The sequence below is a fragment of the Acanthisitta chloris genome, unplaced genomic scaffold, assembly GCF_000695815.1.
Source record: "Acanthisitta chloris isolate BGI_N310 unplaced genomic scaffold, ASM69581v1 scaffold41582, whole genome shotgun sequence".
Taxonomy (NCBI): domain Eukaryota; kingdom Metazoa; phylum Chordata; class Aves; order Passeriformes; family Acanthisittidae; genus Acanthisitta; species Acanthisitta chloris.
This window is the reverse complement of record NW_008662907.1, coordinates 1-21,507: the sequence shown is the minus strand read 5'-3', so window position 1 is coordinate 21,507 and position 21,507 is coordinate 1. Positions and strand designations below refer to the sequence as shown.

The following is a 21,507-nucleotide window of genomic DNA, read 5'->3' as shown; positions in this document are numbered from 1 at the left end:
TCTCTCTCCCGCCCCAGCCCCTGTGCCTTGATTCCGCCTCCGGCTCTCCCGCCCCGGTCCCTGTGCCCTGGCTCCTTTCCCCTCCGCTGGGCTCTGAGCTCTCTCTCCCGCCCCGGTCCCTGTGCCCTGGCTCCTTTCCCCTCCGCTGGGCTCTGAGCTCTCTCTCCCGCCCCGGTCCCTGTGCCCTGGCTCCTTTCCCCTCCGCTGGGCTCTGAGCTCTCTCTCCCGCCCCGGTCCCTGTGCCCTGGCTCCTTTCCCCTCCGCTGGGCTCTGAGCTCTCTCTCCCGCCCCGGTCCCTGTGCCTTGGCTCCTTTCCCCTCGCTGGCTCTCGCGGCCGCTGGCACAGATTCCCTCCCCTGGCATTTCTGGGCCGGCAAACATCCTCTTGGAGCCATGGGCGTACCGAAAAGGATTCGGTCCTTTTCCAAGCTGCTTGTCAAACCTCTTTATGATCTCAGTGTTGTCCTAACTTGTCAGAGTTTATGATCTGTTTGCCTTGTTGCTGTACACACCTCCAAACTCCTTCTCTTTCTGGAGAATGCCTTGAAGCTTCTGCTGGCTAGAGGGAAATGGAGTATAACCACAACAAATGGTTTTTTGCTCAGTTTCTTTTTTTTTCTTTCCCCTTTTTATTCTCTTGTGAAAGCAGTATGCAGGATGTAGTGTCCACACCCCAGCATGCAAACACCTCTCTGTTTCACTCCCTTGGTTTTATTGAACCCTCCTGTTAGTGCAGTTATGCCTTGCAAATCAAATCCTGTTGGGAGGGCAGGAGACTGTGCTGATTGCAGGTGTTTGTTTAGAGCTTGTTTCTGCCAGAGTCTCCGAGGTAAGCACAGTGTTAAATGGCATTAAAACAATGTCCAGGGAAGTGTATCAGCCAAAGACTCGTGGCCCAATGAAGGGAGTCAAATCTTTTCCAACAGTGGTAAGGTGCTAAGAAAATCACTAAGGTGGTGTGGGTATGGTTAAGGATAATGTTATTTTAAGCTAGCAAAAGTAACTTGCACAGCCTGGAAGGCATTGAAAACATCTTCAAGCCTATCTCAATGAATAAATACTCCTAAGGGTTTCTTTATGAAAGCCTTTTGTATTCCTGCACATTCTAGTTTTCCTGGTTATGGTTTCAGTTGCTAGGTTGGAAAGTACTTAGCAGAGATTTAAAAAAAATACTGAGTTCTTGTAAGTAAAACTTTTTTATATTAGTAAAATCTTAATGTTAAATATTATCTGTGAAACTATAATGAAGTTCTTAATATCTTCCTTTCCCGTGTCTGCCTACAAAACTGCAAGAGCAAACTGAGCAGCTCCGGGACTGGAAGGAGAAACTTTGGTTGGAAGCACACCAGTGTCTCTGGAGTGGTACTCCCTGCTTCCAGTGGCCTCTGTGGTCACATCTGGGGATTTGGACACAGTAGACTGTGTTTTCTTTGGGATGCTGGGCAGTGGGAAATTGCTAGTTGACTGAGAAGCTTGCAGTATTCCATCAGGTGTGTTGGGCTTGTTCAGGGTAAATGATTGTGCTTTATTTCAAAGGTGTATGTGGCTTGTCAGTCGATGCTTATTGTCCTTGTGGGAGCTGTGCCTGAGTACCACATAGACCAAGAAGGAATTCCAGCGAGCAGAGCTGAGCTTTCCAAGCATGTCCATTTTGCCAGCAACTTCACATCTGTTGTGACTGAGGCAAGTACTTCTGTCCTGCACAGTCAGTGCTGCTCTTCGTGCGTTTGTGTCACTGGTGCAGGACGTGGTGCTTGGAAAAGCCAAGCAGGGCTTAGTGTAATGTTTTGCTTATGCTCCTAAAAATTCTTGGAATCTGTCTGTCTGGCTCTTTCATTTTATTTTTAAATCTGAAAGTGTATGATTGAATTCTTAGTGTAGCTTTCCTAGTGTAAATCTAACGCTTATTAGTTGAGGTTGAACTGTATGTTATTTATTTTATTTTCAGTTTTACCTTCAGCTGTTTTAGAAAGCCATTATTAATGAAGAATGATCATTTAATTGCAGTCTGTAACTCTAGAATTTAGGGTGAACTGGTCCTAACATCTGTTTTGTACCAAAAAACTGTTCAATTTGTTGTGTCTGCACAATCTGCTGTGCATGTAAGCTTTGCCACGCATTGCAGTAATTTCTCACAGAAGTTGCTCCTGAAAGGTTAAAACTAGTATGAAAGTGAAACTCATGCACTGCACATCTGGGTATTTTCACATGTGGTAAGAGTGGGAGGTTGAACAGACTGGAGTTTGCTGAGTGGGACAGAAGCTTTGACCCTTCATCCTCATACCTTGTGAATTCCAGGCCAGTGGATGTGCTTGCTTTTTCCTAGTCCCTGGGCTGGAATCATTCAGGCAAGCACAAGTGACCCAAGCATTGTTGCCAGTGCCAGAAAAAAAGGCTGTGTAGGTGGCTTGGGTGGTAGTGTGAACTCTCAGACTTCTGCTGGTGGAATTCCTGGTCCAGTTGTCGGCAAACTCTTACAAAAACCAGGTTAGCACTTGGTGTAGCTTGTGCCAAATTTTGTTTCCTTGCTGTTACCCCAGCTGTAACTGTGTGTTGTTTGTCTTGGAGAAATACAGCGATTGGACACAAGAAGGAATGATGCAATATTGAATCATATCCTCTGTCAGAAACAGGTTTTTTTGACTGGCCTGTTTTCCAAGATCACTCTTGAGTTTCAAACTCTCAGCAGGATGCCTGATATAGGGCAGTGCTTAATTTACTGTTAGAAATCATTAAATTTTAACTAACCCTGTGTTTTTAAATGTAGAAGTCAGTGTCCCTGTTTCCAAAATAGGTGGTAATTCTCAAGATTCATCCAAATAAATATATGTTAACATGCATTTTGGTAACATTATATTAAGATCTTTTAAAACCAATATTGTTAGTAGTCTTTTCATGGAATTTCTAGATACTGGCCAGCATTTTGCTGTATCTTAGTGGTCTAGTAACTAAATAAAACTGCCATGTGGATCTAAAGAGCTGTGATGATGTCTGTTTTGGTAATGGCAAAACTGGCAATGTTTTTGTTGGAAAGCCACAGTGAATTTTGAAAAATACTTAACAAGTTCAAGTTATGTTACGCACAGATCATGTGCTCAATAAGATGCTGAAATGCCAATGAGTAGTCAATAAGTACTTCTTAGCATTTTCATAAAACAAGGACATTTTTCCTTAATCCTTTTCCATAATCCTTTCCTGGTTCTCTTCAAGAGTTCAGTGTGTGTGTGGTGAGGAAGGGCACCAGGGATCACTCATGGTTCAGGAAGCAGCTGCACAGCATTAACCCTCTCAGTTCTGCAGTAGTGAATGTACATTATTCTTGTTAACAAAGGCATTTAATACCTGTTCATTGAAATAGCTATGTTGGTTCAGTGTTGAAATGGCTTAAGCTGTTAACACTTCTGGCTTTCCTTGTTTTAATAATGTAAGATAAGTTGCCTTGCTAAAGCTTGGGAATTGGAGTGCAACTAATTGCACTTACCAAGTTGAAAGATCTTAATGTATTACAGTTAAATTTCCTGAGGGAGAGGTGTTAGAGTCTGTTAGGGAAGAGAAAATGTCACTACTGTTGGCTTACCTGTTGAACTTTGAATCCAACTTCAATGGAATATAAACCAAGAAGTGGGAAAAGGCAAGAAGGCAGCAACTTGGTTTTCATACTTTTGATAAGGATGTGGTATTTGTTCTTTTTTTTTTTTTGGCAGTGGTACCTAATTGGACAAGAATCCTACAAAGTAAGCCTTGCATCATCCCTATTTTTTGCTGGATTGCTTCTTGGAAATATCACATTTGGCCCTTTGTCAGATAAACTGGGTAGGAAACCAGTGTATATCTCGGGTAAGATTTGTTAAAAGGGTTTTCTTAAGCATTCTGTGTGGATAACATAACCTCTTTTTCTTTCCTGCCCCTGGGCCTCCCTACCTGGAGGCTGCTCGTGGGTCACCTGTGCTGTCAGTGATCTGTGTAACTGTTCCACTCGCAGCAGAGCAGCACTGAAATTGGTTGGTGTGAGCGTGCTGAGCAGCACAGAGGTCATGGAATATCTGTGGGAAGTGAAAAAGAATCACAGAATTTAGGGGTTGGAATGGACCTTGCAGATCATCTAGTCCCAAGCCCTGCCCTGGGCAGGGACACCTCCTCACTAGATCAGGTTGCTCAAGGCTTCAAGAACCTGGTTTTGCCATGGCTATCACTATAGGAGCACAGTGTTTTTACACATTGCCTAACAATACTGTTCCCAATAGAAAAATAATCTGCCTTTTTTTGAAGGGTTTGGAGGAGAATGATTTACCTAAACATCTTTAAAGTGAGTTACTCCTGTTCTGTGTTGTGTTTCCCAGCTGTGTTTGCCACCCGAAGGTCTTATTTAATGAGAAGAGTGTCCCAAGGAAATGTCATCTTTGGTGTTGCAGCCCTCAAGTGTGTGACTTGAAAGTGATTTCCATTTTCATGTGGTGTGATTTCAGAAAGCCAAATGTGAGAGATTAGAGGGGAGCACTGCAGAGTACTGAGGACAGTCAGTAGCTGACTGTGGTCCCTGCTCTTCTTTGGAGTTCAAGCTCTGTAGCATAAGTACTAATCACATTTTATTCTGTCTCTGCAGGTCTGTTTTTTGATGTCATTTTTGGGTATGTCACAGCCTTAGCTCCAAGTTATGACGTATTTGCAGTTTCACGTTTTTTGGTTGGAATTGTGAATGGTGGAATGGCTCTTGTGTCTTTTGTCCTAACGCAAGAATATGTAGGAAAATCATTTTGGTCATTTACAGGTGGGATTTGGGAATATTTAATCATTGTTACTGTGGCAACTCTTGTTCCATCAATAACTTACATTCTGTGTTTGTACCAGGTTGAGTCAGTTGTAGCATCAATCAGATAAGTTTGATGTGATTGACCCAGGTTTTAATTTCTGTGGGAAAGGTGCCTGAATAAGGAAGATGATAGTTTGTTTGATAAGTAGCAAACCTCAGGTTTTAAAATTGGTGCATTAATTCCTAAAATGTCTCAATTTGTGCACTGGCTTGCATTATAAAGATAATACATGTTTTGGCAGATCCTGTGTGGTGCCTTGGGAAGGTATTCTTGGAAGTTTCTCTGCACCACAAAATGAGTTAGTGCCTGGATAGTGGTTTTTTCCACTGCTGAGTGTGCATCCAGTATTTTTAAATGTCCTTTTATGTATGCAATTGCCAAGATGTAAAAGAAGTTTAACACTTGCATGTCAGACAGTTGCAAAGCTGGAGTAGCTCAGGCTGCAGTGCTTTTCTGGCAAGCACAACGTGGGGGAAAAATATAATCCAAATGCTGATTTGCTGCAGCTGTAAGCATATGTTTCTCCCTCCTTTATTCAGTTGCTTCTCTTATTTTTCCTTTGGACTCCTGGGGGTGTATGAGAAAGTTGTGGCTTAGTTATCACCTTTCCCTTTTTTTAAAGTACCAAGTTTTCCTCTTCTCCTGAGTTGACTTCTCTGACTTATGCTTTCCCTTTCTCCCACCCTTCCTTCTCCCTTGCCCTGTTGTGTCTCTCTCCTGTTCCCAGCCCTTTCCCTTTAGGGCCAGCTTCCTGGTGGATGGAAGAGACAGCTCGTTTCCTGCTGCTTATTGCCCTAGGTGCTTTATTCTGCTCGGTGCTTGAGAAGGAGGGGCTGAGGAGAGGGAGCTGCATCCAGCAGCTGTTCTGCTGTTGGCCGTGAGCTGGGTTTTGTGGGCAATAGCTGAGAGTGTTTGGCTTTGCACAGGATATCCTGTTAGGCTGCAGAGAGTTTAAGGCTTTTAGAGTTCCAGTTGACCCTATCTTTTAAACATCTTTATTCATGCTTTTTTTAAATCAGAAATCTACTGTAATAAACCTCTGGATTGGCAGCTGGTCTTGTACTGAGCTCAGTCCTTGCACTTGCATAATCTATTTCAGTTTCTGCTCTAGCCTGCCCCTTCTATTCGGGATTACCCTAAATAAATCACTTGCTCTCAATGCTTCCACTTCTTGGCCTCAGGTTTGCTTTTTAGTCTGTAGGTTTCTGCTAATTTCTTGCTCTCTCCGATATCCCTCTTTTTAATTTTGAAAGGGGAAAAAAACCCCCCCCAACCCTCCCATACACTACACAAAGCTGTTCTTCATTGGGATTGCATAATATCTTTAAGGTAGCTGGTTCACAAGTGCTGCAAAGATAGCTCATAAAATACTATTTTATGTGGGTATATCATGGGCTAGGAATTTCAGGCTTCTGCTTAAGAAATTGTTTTGTTTTGCCAATGGTCTCTGTAGTCACTGGTTTGGTTTTGTGTTTTCAGGTTCGTTAACTAACTTGACCTTTGCAGTTGGCATTGCTGTTTATGCTTTGCTGGGTTACTGTGTCAGAGAGTGGCGCTACCTTGCCTTCCTATCCAATACTCCAGGAGTCTTCTTCCTCCTCCTTTCTTTGTAAGTGGTTCAGATGCAATATAATAATAAGAAAAAATATGCAAAAAATTAACATTTACTTGTCATCATTTGAGTAAGTGCTATAGGTGAGGATGACACTTTTCTGTAAGGTTTTATGAACCAAGCAAGAGAAAAATCATATTGTGAAGGAAGAAGGGTGTTAAGTGAAGCAGAAAGTCAGGGTTACCTGGTAGACAGGCCTGTGCTCCTGCATGTTGTGGCAGTTGTGGTGGACAGTGCTGCATAGAGCAGCTGTGTGCAAGCTGTCCAATAAAAACTCCATCACAAATCTGCTTGGGGAGGGGAAACCCTGCCAGAGATTGTGAGCTGGAGCCTCTGCCAGGAACATTGCCTTCTGCCAAAACAGAACTTCAGTGCTTGAGGAGTTCTGGAAGTCATCCTAGAGGGATTTTAGAGTTTATTTCCATGAGACACATGCATACAAAAGGAAATAAGTGAGAACTTGGAATTGCCTTTTTAGCGTGATAAGCTGTGTATCTTACTTGCTATTGAATCATAGAATCACAGAGTCAGCTGGGTTGGAAAAGACCTCCAAGATTGTCAGGTCCAACCCTACCGTGGTTACATCCAGTCTCTTCCTGAAAACCTCCAGAAGCAGTGAATCCACCACCTTCCTGGGCAGCACATTGCAATGCCTGAGCACTCCCTCTATAAAAAATCTCTTCCTAAGATCCAACCTAACCCTCCCCTGGCAGAGCTTGAGTCTGTGCCCTCTTGTCCTGCTGCTGGTTGCCTGGGAGCAGAGACCAACCCCCACCTGACTCCAACCTCCTGTCAGGGAGTTGCAGAGGGTGAGAAGGTCTCCCCTGAGCCTCCTCTTCTCCAGGCTGAACACCCCCAGCTCCCTCAGCCTCTCCTCATGGCACTTGTGCTCCAGTCCCTTCACCAGCCTGGAAGTTGATGTTCCTTGAGATTCCTTGTATCTCTTTCCAGCACTGTTGTGCTTGGGTCTCCTATTCAGAATTCTTGGACTGACATTTTCATAATAATGGTTATAAAATGCATCAGGATTTAAGGAATCAAGTGTTAGCTTTGTCTAGCCTGTGTTCTTAGAAAATGTTGCTTTGATATACCAAGTCATATGCCTTGTTACACTACTGATCACTGGTTAAAGCTGTAGAGGAAATAGAAGGATTAGTGTAGTAGGTTATCTGCACATTAGTACAAGGAATATCTAGCACAGAGCAAAGCCCTTCTGATTTCTGTTATTTTTTAGGTACTCTTGAAATAAGTTCTGTTAAAGAATACACTAAAAAAACCAAACCACCTCTCTTCCTGTAGTCAAGGAAAACAAAGCCTGTGGGCAGCAAGAAGTTCTGTATGATACATTTTCCTCTATAGTGTTCTGTTTCTGGTGGTGTAAAATTATTTCCCCACAAACTCTAAAAATACTGGGATCCTCTGAAGTAGTGGAAGTTGAGTTTGGTTGTAGGATGTATATCTCTGTTAAGGGTATCAAGAGTATCAGAGAAAGTAAAGGTTCACTTAAAAATATTCCGTTCCTTATTTTATGGCTTGTATGAAAACAGCAAGAGGGGAAAAAAGCCATGAATCATGAACTGAAGTTGTGGTAAGCAAGGAGATTCTGATTATACATGGGAGTAAGAGATTTAAAACTCATGTCAGCTGTGATGAGCTGGTACTGGAGCCTGACAGTTCACCAATAAAGGTTTCTTTTCTTTTCTGTCCACTTCAACTCAGAGCCCTTCCCATAATGGAGAAGCTTGACATGAGCTTTGTGAAAATAAAGTTTTGCCTGGGCTGCTCCGATAATGGAGGTTTGAGATGCTTCCTGGGCTGTGCTGGTGTAGCATTGCTTAAGAAGTCAGTTCAGCAGAAGTCAAGACTTAGATGGAAATCCATCTAACATGACTGAATGCTTTGTCAGGCATCTCCAATGCTCCTTCTGTAAGGTTAGCTGAATTATCACTGGGCTAGCTGGAACTGAATATGCAGAACAGAGCAAATAGAATGTTTTGCTCTCAATTTTGGTACTTTTTTCAAAATGGAAAGATTGACCTTAGCCCTGTCTTCATGGGAATGAACTTGTCCTTGCTGATTGTCTGTTCTCTCCTTTTAGTATGCTCCCAGAATCTCCACGGTGGCTGTATTCCCAAGGGAGAACGGCAGAAGCTGAAGATGTGTTGCAATATATTGCCCTTGGTAATGGAAAAGAGAGATTAAATCTAAAATTAAAACCAAGTGCAGGAACTTTGAGAAAGAATGAATCAGCACCTGGTGTTCTAAATTTAGTGACACACCCGGTCCTGCGGTGGCGAACCATCCTTCTCATGTACATCTGGTAGGTGATAACAGCTGAGGTGCTGGGAATGAGTCAGACATGGGGAAGTGATGAAATTTTTCAGCCTTTTCTCTTAAGAATTATGTCCTTAAAAAATAAATCATAAATTTGTCAGTTGATGGCAGAGAATAATCATCTGAAATTATGTATTGTAAGGTTGGCGTTTCATTATTGTTGCTGTTAGTGTTTTATTTTCAGTGTGTTCATAGAATTTAAGGGTTGGAATGGAGCTTACAGACCATCTAGTCCCAACCCCTGCCCTGGGCAGGGACACCTCCTCACTAGATCAGGTTGCTCAAGGCTCATCCAGCCGGGCCTTGAGTGCTGCCAGGGTTGGGGCAGCCACCACATCCCTGGGCAACCTGTGTTACTTAAAAACTCCCTCAAAACCTACTGACAAATAATCTGCTGAGAACATAATGTTTACCTTGAGGGAAATGAGAAGCAGAAATTACTGAGAGAATGTGTGTTTGAACCAGTCTTGGGAAGAAAAGGACTACGTGGATTAGGCTACTGTAGAGATCTGGATTAAGGAGAAATTATGTTATTATGTATTAAGGCCCGAAATTATGTTACATAGGTTCAGTGGAGGAAAGTTGTGAGCAGGATAAAATACAGATTGCATAGATTTATATTAGGTTCTGTCCTGAAAAGTGGTACAACTTGGGAAAGAAAAGACAAAAACATCATCCTGTGGGAGGATGTGATATGTTCTGAGAGCAATTAGCAGCAATGCAGGGGGAGCCCCTGTTGGGGGAGGCTGTTGGGTTGGTTGTTCTAGCAGCAGCTGTTGGACATTGGCTTGAGCTAAAATCTGTTGGAGGGGCAGCCCTTTTCCAAAATGCCAAGAACAAGTTCTCCTTTTAAAGTTCGGTGTCATTTGAGATGACTGTCAGGATGTAGATGGTAAAAATCGGTAGTTTGGTGTGTGTGCTAAGCAGAGATGTGCAGGACATGGGAGAAGCAGCAGGAACATCTGCTAAGGAGAACCTTTCCAGAAGCATCTCTTAAATTGCTGGTAGGTAAATCTAGGTAATTACAGTGGTGGCAAACTACACAAAGATGTTCTTACTTTCTGGAAAGAGAGGTCACAACACTGTGTTGCTGTCTGAAACCATGTTAAGCCATGGCACAGAACTCTTGGAGTGTGGTCACAAAGGATTGCTGTGCAGCAGGTAAGCAGCAGCTGCTTGCAGCTAAGCTTACTGGATTTGTGAATCAACCTAGGAAAAAAGCTAAGCTAATAGTAAATTCTGAAGGTTACACTGTGCATCTAGAAGAGCACTTGATTTTTTTTTCAGTAAGTTACTCTAATAAGTTAATCTTTGCCTTGTTTCCTTTCCCAGGGGAACCAAGAGTTTTCTCCCTACCGTGTAACTCAGTATAGCTAATCATTAACTTGGCATAAGTTATCTTTAAAATGCTTTTTTAGGCCTAAAGACTAGTTCTGCTAATAATATGGCTTGTCTGGTTATTTCTAGGTATGTCTGCAGCTTTGTGTACTATGGACTAACTTTAAATGCTGGTGAATTAAGAGGAAATCTGTATTTAAATGTGGCTCTTTCTGGTCTTGTAGAAGTTCCAGCGTTTCCTCTCTGCATGTTTTTTATTGAGAAATCCTGGTAAGAAAAACTTACTTCCTAGTTCTCTGCAGATATTTGTAGATAGCTTAGAAAAGTATTAACACTTTTCTGGGTAAGATACTTCACTGTTTTTCTAAACAGTGTTGGTTCTTTGGGGATTCACTCTGCTCCAGGGGTTTCTGTACTTGACACAGAAATGAGAGACAGATTTTCTACCTCTTCTGGTTTTTAGTTTTGTTCATACCTTGCATTACTCCAGAGATAAGCTTTTCACTGATTAAAAAGTTTGGTTGTTTTGGAAAAAAAGGTAATAGCTTAGTTATTTTAACTACCTCTAGGTTCTATCTTTCTCTTAGATATTTTATGCAGAATAACTTGGTTTTGTTGTGCCTAACAGCTGCAGTTTAAAGCAGTTTTCACCATTACTCATTTTTACTTAAACTTTTCAAAGAGAGCTCTGAAGTGAGAGCTGTTGAACTCGCATTAGAGCATGGGTGATCCCTGTCTGTGTATTTGCACTCTTTTCAGTGTATTCAGAGGCCTTTCTGTAGGCACGTTTTTCCAGAGGCCAGTCAGTCTGACAGCCCAGAGTTCTTCAGGGTTTCATGTAATCTTCACTTCCACTGTCTTTGCAATGATACTTTGGTCTCAGAGGTCAGTGACAAAAATCCCATTTTCTTCAGTCAGATAAGGACATCACCTTTGGGGTGTTTTGGGCAGTAAAAAACTGCCAGCTTGGTCAAGCTACAAAGGAAAACAAGCAGCCAATCTTCACCTCAAGCCCAGGAAACCTGAGTCAGACATGCATTTAAATCACAAACTGCACAAGTCCATTTTATTTCCTTGTAATTTGTCAAACTAATTGTAATTTTCAAGCATTGGTTTCCTGGAGTAAGGATATGTGTAGTTTTAGGTGCTGTGATGCAAAATAGAATGTGACAAGCCAGCTGCTCTGTTTTCATTCAGCTGTAGTGAGCAATATCCTGAAAGTATAACTTGCTTGTTGCAAAAATATTTGATATTTTAAAAACAAGTGTTGTGTGTTTGTTATAGATAAACTCTAGTTATACTAGTATGGGGTAGTGGTTAGAAGTAGCTGTGACAGTTCATAAGTAGCAAGCATGTGTAGTATTTCTACCTGCCTGGGAACTGTTACTGGGAATATCTGTACTTTGGGTCCTTTGCAAATAATTAAGAAATATTTAACTCTGGCAGATGTGGAGATGAGCTGGTGATTTTCTGTCTCTTTGGTTTTAAAGCACCAGGCAGCAGAAATAACCTTTGCTGATTTCTGTGTGTATCCTGTCAGACAAAACAGCATACAAGACATTTTACAGTATGGCATAACTGCACATATTTATGCCAAGTTATAAAAGAGAAATCGTAGAATTTAGGTGTTGGAATGACCTTACAGTTCATCTAGTCCCAACTACCTGACATTGGCAGGGACACCTCCTCACTAGATCAGGTTGCTCAAGGCTCATCCAGCCTGGCCTTGAACACTGCCAGGGTTGGGGCAGCCACCACATCCCTGGGCAACCTGGGACAGTGTCTCACCACCCTCACAGGGAAAAACCTCATTCTGACATCCAGCCTAGACTTCCCCTCCTTCAGTTTGAATCCATTGCCCTTTGTCCTGTCACTGCAGTTCCTAACACAGAGTCCCTCTCCAGCTCCTTGTAGGCCCTTCAGATATTGAAAAGTTGCTCTGAGGTCTCCACACAGTCTTCTCTTCTCCAGGCTGAACAGCCTCAACTCCCTCAGCCTGTCCTCATAGGGAGATGCTCCAGTCCTCTTAGCAACTTTGTGGTCTCCTCTGGACCTGCTCCTATAGTTCCATGTCCTTCTGATGTTGAGGACACCAGAACTGTGTGCAGTGTTCCAGGTGGGTCTCAAGAGAGCAGAGGGGAAGAATCAGCTCTTTTGACCTGCTGCCCACACTCCTTTTGATACATACAGATTACAATACAGATTATGAAGCACTAAAACCACGTTTTCTTGAGCACTTAATTTGGTTTTTGTGTGTATGCACTGCAGTAGTTGTTTAGTGACAGGGCCCATTGCCTTGCTCAGTTGGGAGAACAGAAAAGTCCACGTTCTTGTTGCTCAAGTAGGTGAGTTCTTCTCAAGGCTACAAATTCCGTAGCTTAAAAGTGAGAAGTGAGCTAGAAATAGGAAAGCCTTTGTGGGAGGATTTCAATGCACAGACCTAGGGAAGTAATACAAGATTTGAACACTTAGCAAGGTACAATAGATTTATAACTGTTCTCATGCCACTGTGTACTTTAGTACTTAGCTCTTTTACAGACAAACTGAAAACACTGAAGGACTTTGTTTCCATCTTTACCTGGGTGCTCTTTTCCTTCTAGGTCTGGAAGACGTAAAACTATGGCATGTTTTCTGATACTTGCAGGATTTGCCTGCATGTTTACCATGCTTTTACCAATGAATGCTGGTAAGTATGTGCTGCTGCTCAAGTAGAAGTTTGTTAGTTTGGATAGAAGCTGACAAAGCAACTTAATGGATATTTGGTGACTGAGTACATGAGGGCCTAAAGGCCTATCAGTTCATACCCTGCTCTCTTTTCAGGGCTGGTCAGAGTCTTGCCTAGATTTCTTTTAACTTCTTGCAGGCATAATTTGACCCTGTTAATTGACTAAGTTTGTCTGACTGTAAGCCCTTTACTCTTTGAAGGCCAGCTGGAGCTCTCACATTCTGTCTCAAGAACTGACACTGCATTCAAGTCACTAAAAGCTTTACAAAAAATAATTTTGTACTTGAAAATTGAGATGAAAATGGGAATTGCAGTATGGAAGCCCTAGAGATGGCAAGAAACTTGCTGCCTCTGTCAGTCTCAGCTGTGTCTTGCTGTGTTATGCAGTTGTGAGGACAGTTTGTGGTAACAGTGGAGTATCCTGAAGTATACAGGATACTGAAGGGCACAGGCTCAAGCTCTGCCAGGGAAGGCTTAAGTTAGATATTAGGAAGAGATTTTTTACAGAGAGAGTGCTCAGGCATTGGAATGTGCTGCCCAGGGAGGTGGTGGATTCACCATCCCTGGAGGTTTTCAAGCTGAGACTGGATGTGGCACTTAGTGCCATGGTCTAGTGACCACAGTAGGGTTGGACTTGATGATCTTGAAGGTCTTTTCCAACCCAGTTCATTCTATAAAAGAAAATCACCAGCTCATCTCCACACCTGCCACACTTAAATATTTCTTAATTATTTGCAAAGGCCCAAAAGTACAGATAGTCTCAGTAACAGTGCACTTTAAATCCAAAGCATCCGAGTCATAATTTCTCCATCTAGACAGACTTTGTTCTGTTTTGATAGTAAACCCAATATTTCCCATGTGCACTGATGCTACATTGCTAATACATGGATATGCAGTGTTCAATTTATATTCTTCCTGGGAGAGGAACAGCAAGTTTTAAAACACAGTTGAGAATTATGAATGTCTCCATTGCCTCAAGTTTGCTTAGTGAATAAAAGTGGCTGTCCCAGCTTTCTGACTGCACCCAGCAGGGCCAGGAGGACCAGGTTCACACCTTTCCATCTGGCAAGTGTATGTAATATTCCAGTTCTTCCTGAACAAAAGGTGGACTTGGATGAAAATGTTGTATCTGTTTTGCATGAATTATAGAAATAACTGCAAAAACCACATCACACTTGAAGAAATCAAATCAAGGTTCTGGATCTCAGTTTACATACAGATGAATTTCTTCTTCAGTTGAAACAGAATCTGACTTGATCAGATGAATTGGACTGAAAATACAAAGGGCAAAACTAAAAGAAAAAGTAATTGAGAAGCTGTCAGACTTTCCCATTACCTCCTGAATATCATTTGATCCAAACTGGAACATGCTGAACTCAGTGCTGAGGAAGAGAACCTGAAATGCAGCAAATCAGAGCATTCATTATTTTTCCTGCTAAAAATGTTATCTCTTTATTAAATCAGATGGTGCAAACATAACCAAAGTCACATTAAAGCCAGGTTTCTTTGGGACTTTAAAAGACACACACCTCAGTTTAGCCAGCTAAACTCTGTCTGTCAGTAAACTGGGCTGCGTTGGCATTTGTTGTTTCCAATTACAGAGCTGTCCCAACAGCCTGTCCTTGGCAGCAAAGGAACTGTTGAGGTCAATCAACAGTTCCATAAATGAGTCAAGGAAGTTATGTTGTCTGTGCTTATCTAAAGACACAGTTACCTGGTAAGATGTTCTGTCTGCAGAGCTGGAAGTGTTAGCCCTTCCATTTAGACTTGAGATAGTTTTATACATACAAGAAAACAATAAGGGTCAGATTTTCTTTGTCCTAAATACAGTTTTATCTACCTGTTCTTAGCTAGCTTAAGACCCTACAGTGGTTGGGAAAAGCTGCAATGCTGCTTTTGTGCTTGTAGGTGAAAAAGGTATGGATTAAACATTGGGTTTGTGTTTGTCTCTTAAAGAGGGTTGGATATTTGTGTAGAAAAAGAGTAAGAAAAGAGGCTGTTTATGCTTACAGCTTGTTTTATTTTTCCCTAAAGGTCTCCTCCTTGGTTCCACTTCATTAGCTCTGTGTGGAAAAATGATGGTCAGTGCTGCTTTCAATATCCTGTATATTTATACATCTGAGCTGTACCCAACAGTACTGAGGTAATTTAGCAGAGCTTCTGGATAACTGAAATGTTGTTCATGTGCAGTGACACTGATTGCTGGTGTTGCTTTAGTAGCTGTCTGTAATTAGGGGCTCGAAAGGACTTCTCCTGGTAGTCACATGTGTTGCACCAATGCACTTTGCCAGGCTGTTTGGGACACCTTGCTCTGGGTCTGGATCCAGAAGAAAACCATGAAAACAGACTTCTTGTGCTGCAGTGCTAGGTGCACCATTTCTCATTTCTGTTGATTTTTGGGAGTAAAACACAGGGTGCAAACCCAAACGTAATGTTGTGTTGGAATTGTGTGCTAACTTAGTTATAAATGTAGACTGTGCAGTGAGGACTATTTACAGTCTTTGTGTAAACTTACATCACTCATAGGATTAGATTTGTTTGCCTGCTGGAAAACAAGTGCTTTTCCATGTCTTTGTGGCTTATTTAAATATTCATGATACCACTTATTTTAATAGTATCTGTATGACAGTGATTTGATTTACACCATTCATGAACAAGTGGGCTAAAACCTTAATTTATGTTTCACAGTTCTTACCAACTGTCTGTGAGGTTACTCTCCTGTTGAGATAGGAAAATATGATACACAATCTTGTTCTTTTCACCCCCATCTTGGTTCCGCATGATTTTCCAAATGGTGCTCTAAGTTCAGAATTTGAACCATATTGCACAAGCTGATGAAGAATAGTAACTGCAAATCTACTGGAAAAATTGGGCCCACTTTAGGGAGAGTGGGCAAGTGGAAAAGCTGATGGGGAGTACAAAGGTGTGCTGGCTGGTGTAGTGGGGATGGTGACACAAATCCCTTGAGTCCATGACATTGAGGACTTCTGGCATAAGGTTTTGGAGTTTTTGGGGGGTTTTGTTTTGGTTTGTTTGTTTTGGATTTTTGGGGAGTTTTTTGTTTAGAAAGTGACTCCTTGGACTTGCTTTTTTGGGGGCTTTTTTTTGGTTTTTTCCTAGTGATGTTCACAAATTGCCCTGTATCATGGAGGCATGAGAGCTGTGAGTGCAGCTTTTGCAGTAACCCTAGTGAGGATGGAGGGGGAGTGACTGTCTCTAGGTACTGAGATGGTGATCCTTGGCACAGATTTAGATCTGTTGGATCCTATTGGGATCATTCTGGGAGCACACTGAGGGTGACTGGGAGTGACTGTGAGAAAGTGAGATCCTGCTGGAAGCAGCTGGGCATCACTGGAGCATTCTGGGTGTGACTGGGCTCATAGTGGGAGCAACTGGGAACACGCTGAGGGTGACCTGGGAATGGCTGTGAGCAAGAGGGATGTTGCTGGAAGCATCTTGGAGCTACTGTGAGTGACTGGGAGCATGCTGAGGCCGGCTGCATTATACTGGGAGAGACTGGGAATGACTGGGGTTCTGTTGGGAGTGCCTGGGAGTGCCTGGGTTCATCCTGGGACTGACTGAAACCATAATTGGGGTGACTGGGAATAACTGGAACCTCGCAGCTGGGCAACTGGGATCCTACTGGGAGTGACTAGGATCATACTGGGATTGACTGGGCTCATACTGGAAATGACAGGGGTAATGCTGTGAGCATGCTGGGAGTGATTGGAAGCTACTGGGAGTGACTGGGAACAATTGGAATGATGCTGTGATCATAGTGATAGGATACTGGTAGTGACTGGGATATTGGAACGCTCCTGGGAGTGATCTGAACGATCCTGGAGGTGACTGGGAATGAGTGGGCCCATACTGGGAGTGCCTGCTGAAGAGCTGGAAGGTGCTGGTACTTTTAATTGCAAATATTGTAGTTTCTGCAAGAGTTGGTGATGGGAGAGTGTTAAAGTTTAAGCAAGACACCAGCACCATCTCGTGGTGTCTGCAGAGCTTTGTGCTGCTCCTGGCCTGGCTCTGGCATGCCATGGGATGAGACTTGTGCATTCAAAGGCAGAGGACATTGGATAACTGCTATTTTGTTGTTTGGGGTTTTTTTCCCCAGTTGGATGTTTTGCAGAAAAATTAAATGTCTTCAGTATTGCTGCTCCTTATTTAAACCTACTTAATGTCTTATGCATGATGACTGTTAGGCATATATTTGAAGGTAACTGGTACATGCAGCAGTGGCAAATGCACCTCATCCTAGGAACAGGGAAGTGCTGCAAGCTGGGGAGTGTTTGTGCTTTGGGCTTTTTTCCTTTTTGATGGGTCATTAAAATACCTTCCGGGGAACACAAAGGTTGAAAATAGAAAACTTCACTGCCGTGGGTTTTGGACAAAGAGGAAGGTTGTCTTTGGGAACAAAGTGTAATCATAGCTCTAGTGATACAGATGTAAAAACAAACTTGTGGATTTCTTTTATGAGAAAATGGTTGCAAAATGGTGACATCCTTGTATGTCTTGGGTGAAGTCAGTGAGGCTATTTGTCTGCCTAGGATAGCATTTTTGCTTTTTGTCAGCAATTATTATGCTTTTTGATGATTTTCACGGCAAGAAAACTACTGTATTTTCACTTAATGTCAGTGGTGGTAGTTGAATTTGTACTTCTTTAAAATACTTGCCCTTTGGCTCTCTTTCCAAGGAGCTCTCTGTAATCCTTGTTGCTGGACAGCAGTTCTTGGTGAGTGCAGTGCAGTCACAGAGCTGTCAGTGCCAGCAGCAGAGAACCTTTTGTATTTGCATCTGTTGGTGCCATGTGGCATGTGGGATTTGCCAGGCAGCAGCAGCAGCAGGATTCCCTGGTTTGAGCCAAGTCCCAGACTGATGTGCTTACCTTGGTGGAGCTGTTTTGGCTGGCATGAGCTCAGCACTGCACACCATGGGGTGGAAGGAGGATGCACAGTCAGTCGAGTTTAGGAGGTCTCCAATGAGTAAAACTGGAGCAGTAAGGTATGACACATGGTTGGTGCTCAGCTATTGGCACTGCAGCACCTCAAGAAGAGTTTATGGGTTGATAGTGTGGTTTTCCTCTTGGATACCATGGTGTTGTTCTGTATAACTCAAACTCTGCTGAATTCTGAGTTAAAACTATCATAAAGTATTTTAACAACTTGCATTGGAATTGCAGTGGCACAATTTGCATTTAGGATCACCTTTGCCCTATTACCTCCATGCAGCAAAAAGTCAGCAAACCCCTGGGTATGGACACACTTGGGGGCTGTGAGGAGATGCTTCTGAAGGAATGGTCCACACAGACTGGTGTGTCTCACCTCTTCAGGGATTTTGTTGACAGGGGAGCTACTTGGCCTTGTCTTGTTGGGTTTGGGTCAATGTTGCCTCAATGTGAGGAAGCATGGGTTGCTATGCTCCTTTTCTCAAGAGGACCTGATGAGAGAAGAGGTTGCTTTATCTATTTGTTTTACACCAAAATTCTACAGCCAAACTGCACTGACTTCTCATCAGCTCCTTCCATTGCCTGTTTCCCTTCCCCTGTGCAAAGGCCATTAGGAAGGGGTGTGCAGGTGGGTGATGTGAACCATGTCACCTCTCTGCTTGTCATCTTAAATCCTGTCACTTCCTTCCTGTCTTTGGAGGAGGCAAAGAGTGGGCAGGAAGAGCTCAGCTCGGCAGTGAGATTGAGGGTGATAATGAGTGAGAAGCATCAGGAGACAGAGAACAGCCACCATGAGCTTGTTCTTGCTGTCTCACTGATGACTGGTGCCAGTGTCAGTCTCTGTATTTAGGAGTGATACAGAGGTGAAAGATTTCTGCATTTGAGCAGGAAATGAAAGACTGAGGACTTCTTAACTTTCTTGGGAGGGATCTTGCTGTTGGAAGCTGTGCTTTGCTTGCTACAGTCTGGATGACATTGTTCTAAATTTGCCTGAAAATTGAAGGGAGCGCAGAATTCAGCATCCCTGGTAGTCACACATCTGGCCAGATGCTTTAAAGCCTCCTGTCATCTCTGCACATTGAGGTGGCAGATGAGAGGCTGCTGCCTGAGCCTGCTTTGGCCTGAGCTGGGGACAGTATTCAGCATCTTCTGCCTGAAGGTCCTGCCGTGTTTTGATCCTGCCCCAGTCAGAACAGGGATGTCCAGTTAAATTGCCCTATATGGCAGGTTGGAAAAACTTTGTTCAAACTTTTGTGAAGGATTGCACAGTAGGGTGGTTTTGTCAGGGCTTGAAAGGGTGTGATTTTACCTTACTTACAGCCAGTTGAGCAAAATCTTTGGAGTAACTGCTTAAAAACTTGATTTAAATTAGAGACTACTGGTAACTTAAAAAAAATAAAAAATGTTGGCCCTGACAGTGTCACCACATGTTCATGCATGGTCCAGATGTGTATTCTGAAAGTACAAACCTTTCATGCTTTGTTTGAAACAGAAACGCTGGCCTTGGTGTCTGCACCATGTCTTGCAGATCTGGGGGCATTTTGGCTCCGTTTGTGCCATCCATGGTAAGATTGTTTTCAATGTTTGTATGTAACTCAGGTTTCTTAAATTCTTATAAAAGCACTTTGCTGATTTTGGTACAACATATGCCTGTATTACTTGGGAAAAGATTGGTTTTATGAAAAACTAAATAGTGTTCACTCAATTTCAAGAATTAATGAAAAAGACTTTTAAAAGTACCTTGTATTTTATTGGTGTTGGAAATAGTCTGATGTTCTGTGTTCTGGAACTGTTTCATCTGTTAGTGAAAGTGATTGTCATATAGTGCATTTGGCAGTGCTAAGGCTCACTCAGTATCTGAGTTCTCCTAGGCATTTAAACTGAGTTTTCATAGGAAGCTGTCTCTGTGAAATGACATTTTTTGGGTTTCTTTGCTTTACCAGTTTATGGATAATTGCACAAATTGCTGGAGTGATAAGCTGTAGTCTCTTGGTTTTGACCAAATTTTTTTGGTTCATGTGTTTTCAGAGCAGCAAACAATGCTGAGTTTTCACTATGGATCTTTAATTTTAGAAATCTCTTAGTCCTTCTGCACCGTTGGTGCTGTTTGGGATCAGTGGACTGTCAGCAGGATTCCTGACTCTCCTCCTGCCAGAAACACTAAACAAGCCAATTGCTGAGAGCATCGAAGATCTCCAGAGTCCCAGATACCAAGTGCTTCAAAACGTAGAGGCAGAGTAACTTATTTTTTTGCTTTCCTGTACTTTGTGTTATTTTCCCCTCTGTCTTATGCAAGGCATAACTGCCTGTGTTTTGGTGAGGTTGTGCATTAATGAACCTGTGGATGAAGTGTTCAAAACTTTCTCCTACATTCAGCAACATTCCTGTGCTTTTACAGTGCAACAGCCAAGCCTATTTTTCGTAGATCAGATTGTGCTTTTTTTGTCATGTTTGTCGTGGAACATCATTTACTCTTAATGTGTATCTGAGAAAGTGTTTTATCCCTCATTAGCCTTCTGGGTTAAAGCCATTTAAAGCATTTTCCTGTGGATGTGCACTAAATAAAACTTCTGAAGTGGGAAATGACAGTTCTGTTTGATTCAGTAGGTAATAGAAAAGTGTGAAGTGTATCCCCTAAGTTTGGGAATGGCTTCCCAGAAGAATGAGTTTTGAAAGGGAAGGGTGGGGGGGAATTTCTGTGGGAGGAATTATTAGCTTACACCTAAGCAAGCTTAGTGCAGAAGTAAAACAATATGTGGGGTTTCCTACATTTTTTCCTGATGTACCTGCTTGTTAATTATCTGGTAATTATTGCACTTAATCAGTGTAATCATACTACCCAGACTACTCTGCTTTCTTGTTGTACCTAATGCAGAGTAAAGCTGCATTCAGCTGAAATGGAGAAAAACCCCGAGAACAGCTTCTGAGCTTTTCATATATCATTTCACTTTTCATTTTTAAAAACCCAGTGAATTCTGGTTTTCACATTTAATATTAGCCTATAAAATAGGGCAAGAAAAATGAGACATGCAAAATGTTTTACAGTAATTATTTCTCTTCTCTCCGACAGGCAAACCAGTTAGAAGACAACATTTGAGTTTGAAGCCTGTCTGGTGGGAAATGAAGCCTCCACTGAGAAGGTTCTGTAACAGTTGAAGGGCAGAGTCTTGCTCTGTGTCTCTGACAGGAAACATTTCATGACTCATGTATAATGCTGTTTGTAGCATGTTGAACAGCTTTATGTGGAGGCAAATTGAGAAGATGGAAGATCAAAGCTTGTGAGAAAAGAGCTGACAAATCTGTGCATTACAAAAGCTGCTTTGTGGAGGTCTGGACTCCTCTGCAGCTCCTTCAAGTGAAGTATTAATTTATTTTACTAAATGTAATTTCTGTCTTCAGATGAAGCTATAATGTTGTAATAATGATGTGTATAATTTAAAATTTAGATGGCCTTAAATATTCTGTCAAGCTGGAATTGTAGAGAGGAGCAGCATCCTGTGTATGCTAATTTTCTCTACAGGTTTTTTGCCTCTAAATTGCAGAATATACCTCATGGTGTGAAGAGACCAAAGGCTTGTATGGGTTGTTGGGCTCATATATCTAATGTAAGAAACCTGAGCAGGAGATCTGAAAGGAGAATAAATGGATTCTGTTGTGAGAGCAGGCAAATCTTTGTTGTTCAGGAAAAGATGCATAAAGTGAAAAATAATACTGTAATCATAGAATCATAGAATTTAGG

General features: G+C 42.3%; 1 protein-coding gene across 1 annotated transcript; it reads left to right on the top strand.

The window, feature by feature from the left end:
* Positions 1-1,536: 1,536 nt before the first annotated feature.
* On the top strand, positions 1,537-20,009 carry LOC103798504 (solute carrier family 22 member 15-like; the record flags this gene model as incomplete). The annotated part of the gene is made up of 10 exons (XM_009070770.1): positions 1,537-1,683; positions 3,705-3,837; positions 4,604-4,768; positions 6,291-6,420; positions 8,522-8,743; positions 10,225-10,365; positions 12,696-12,781; positions 14,855-14,963; positions 19,261-19,333; positions 19,842-20,009. Coding segments are annotated over 10 exons (1,374 nt in total), but the record flags the coding sequence as incomplete, so codon positions are not given.
* Between the last annotated feature and the right edge of the window lie 1,498 nt (positions 20,010-21,507).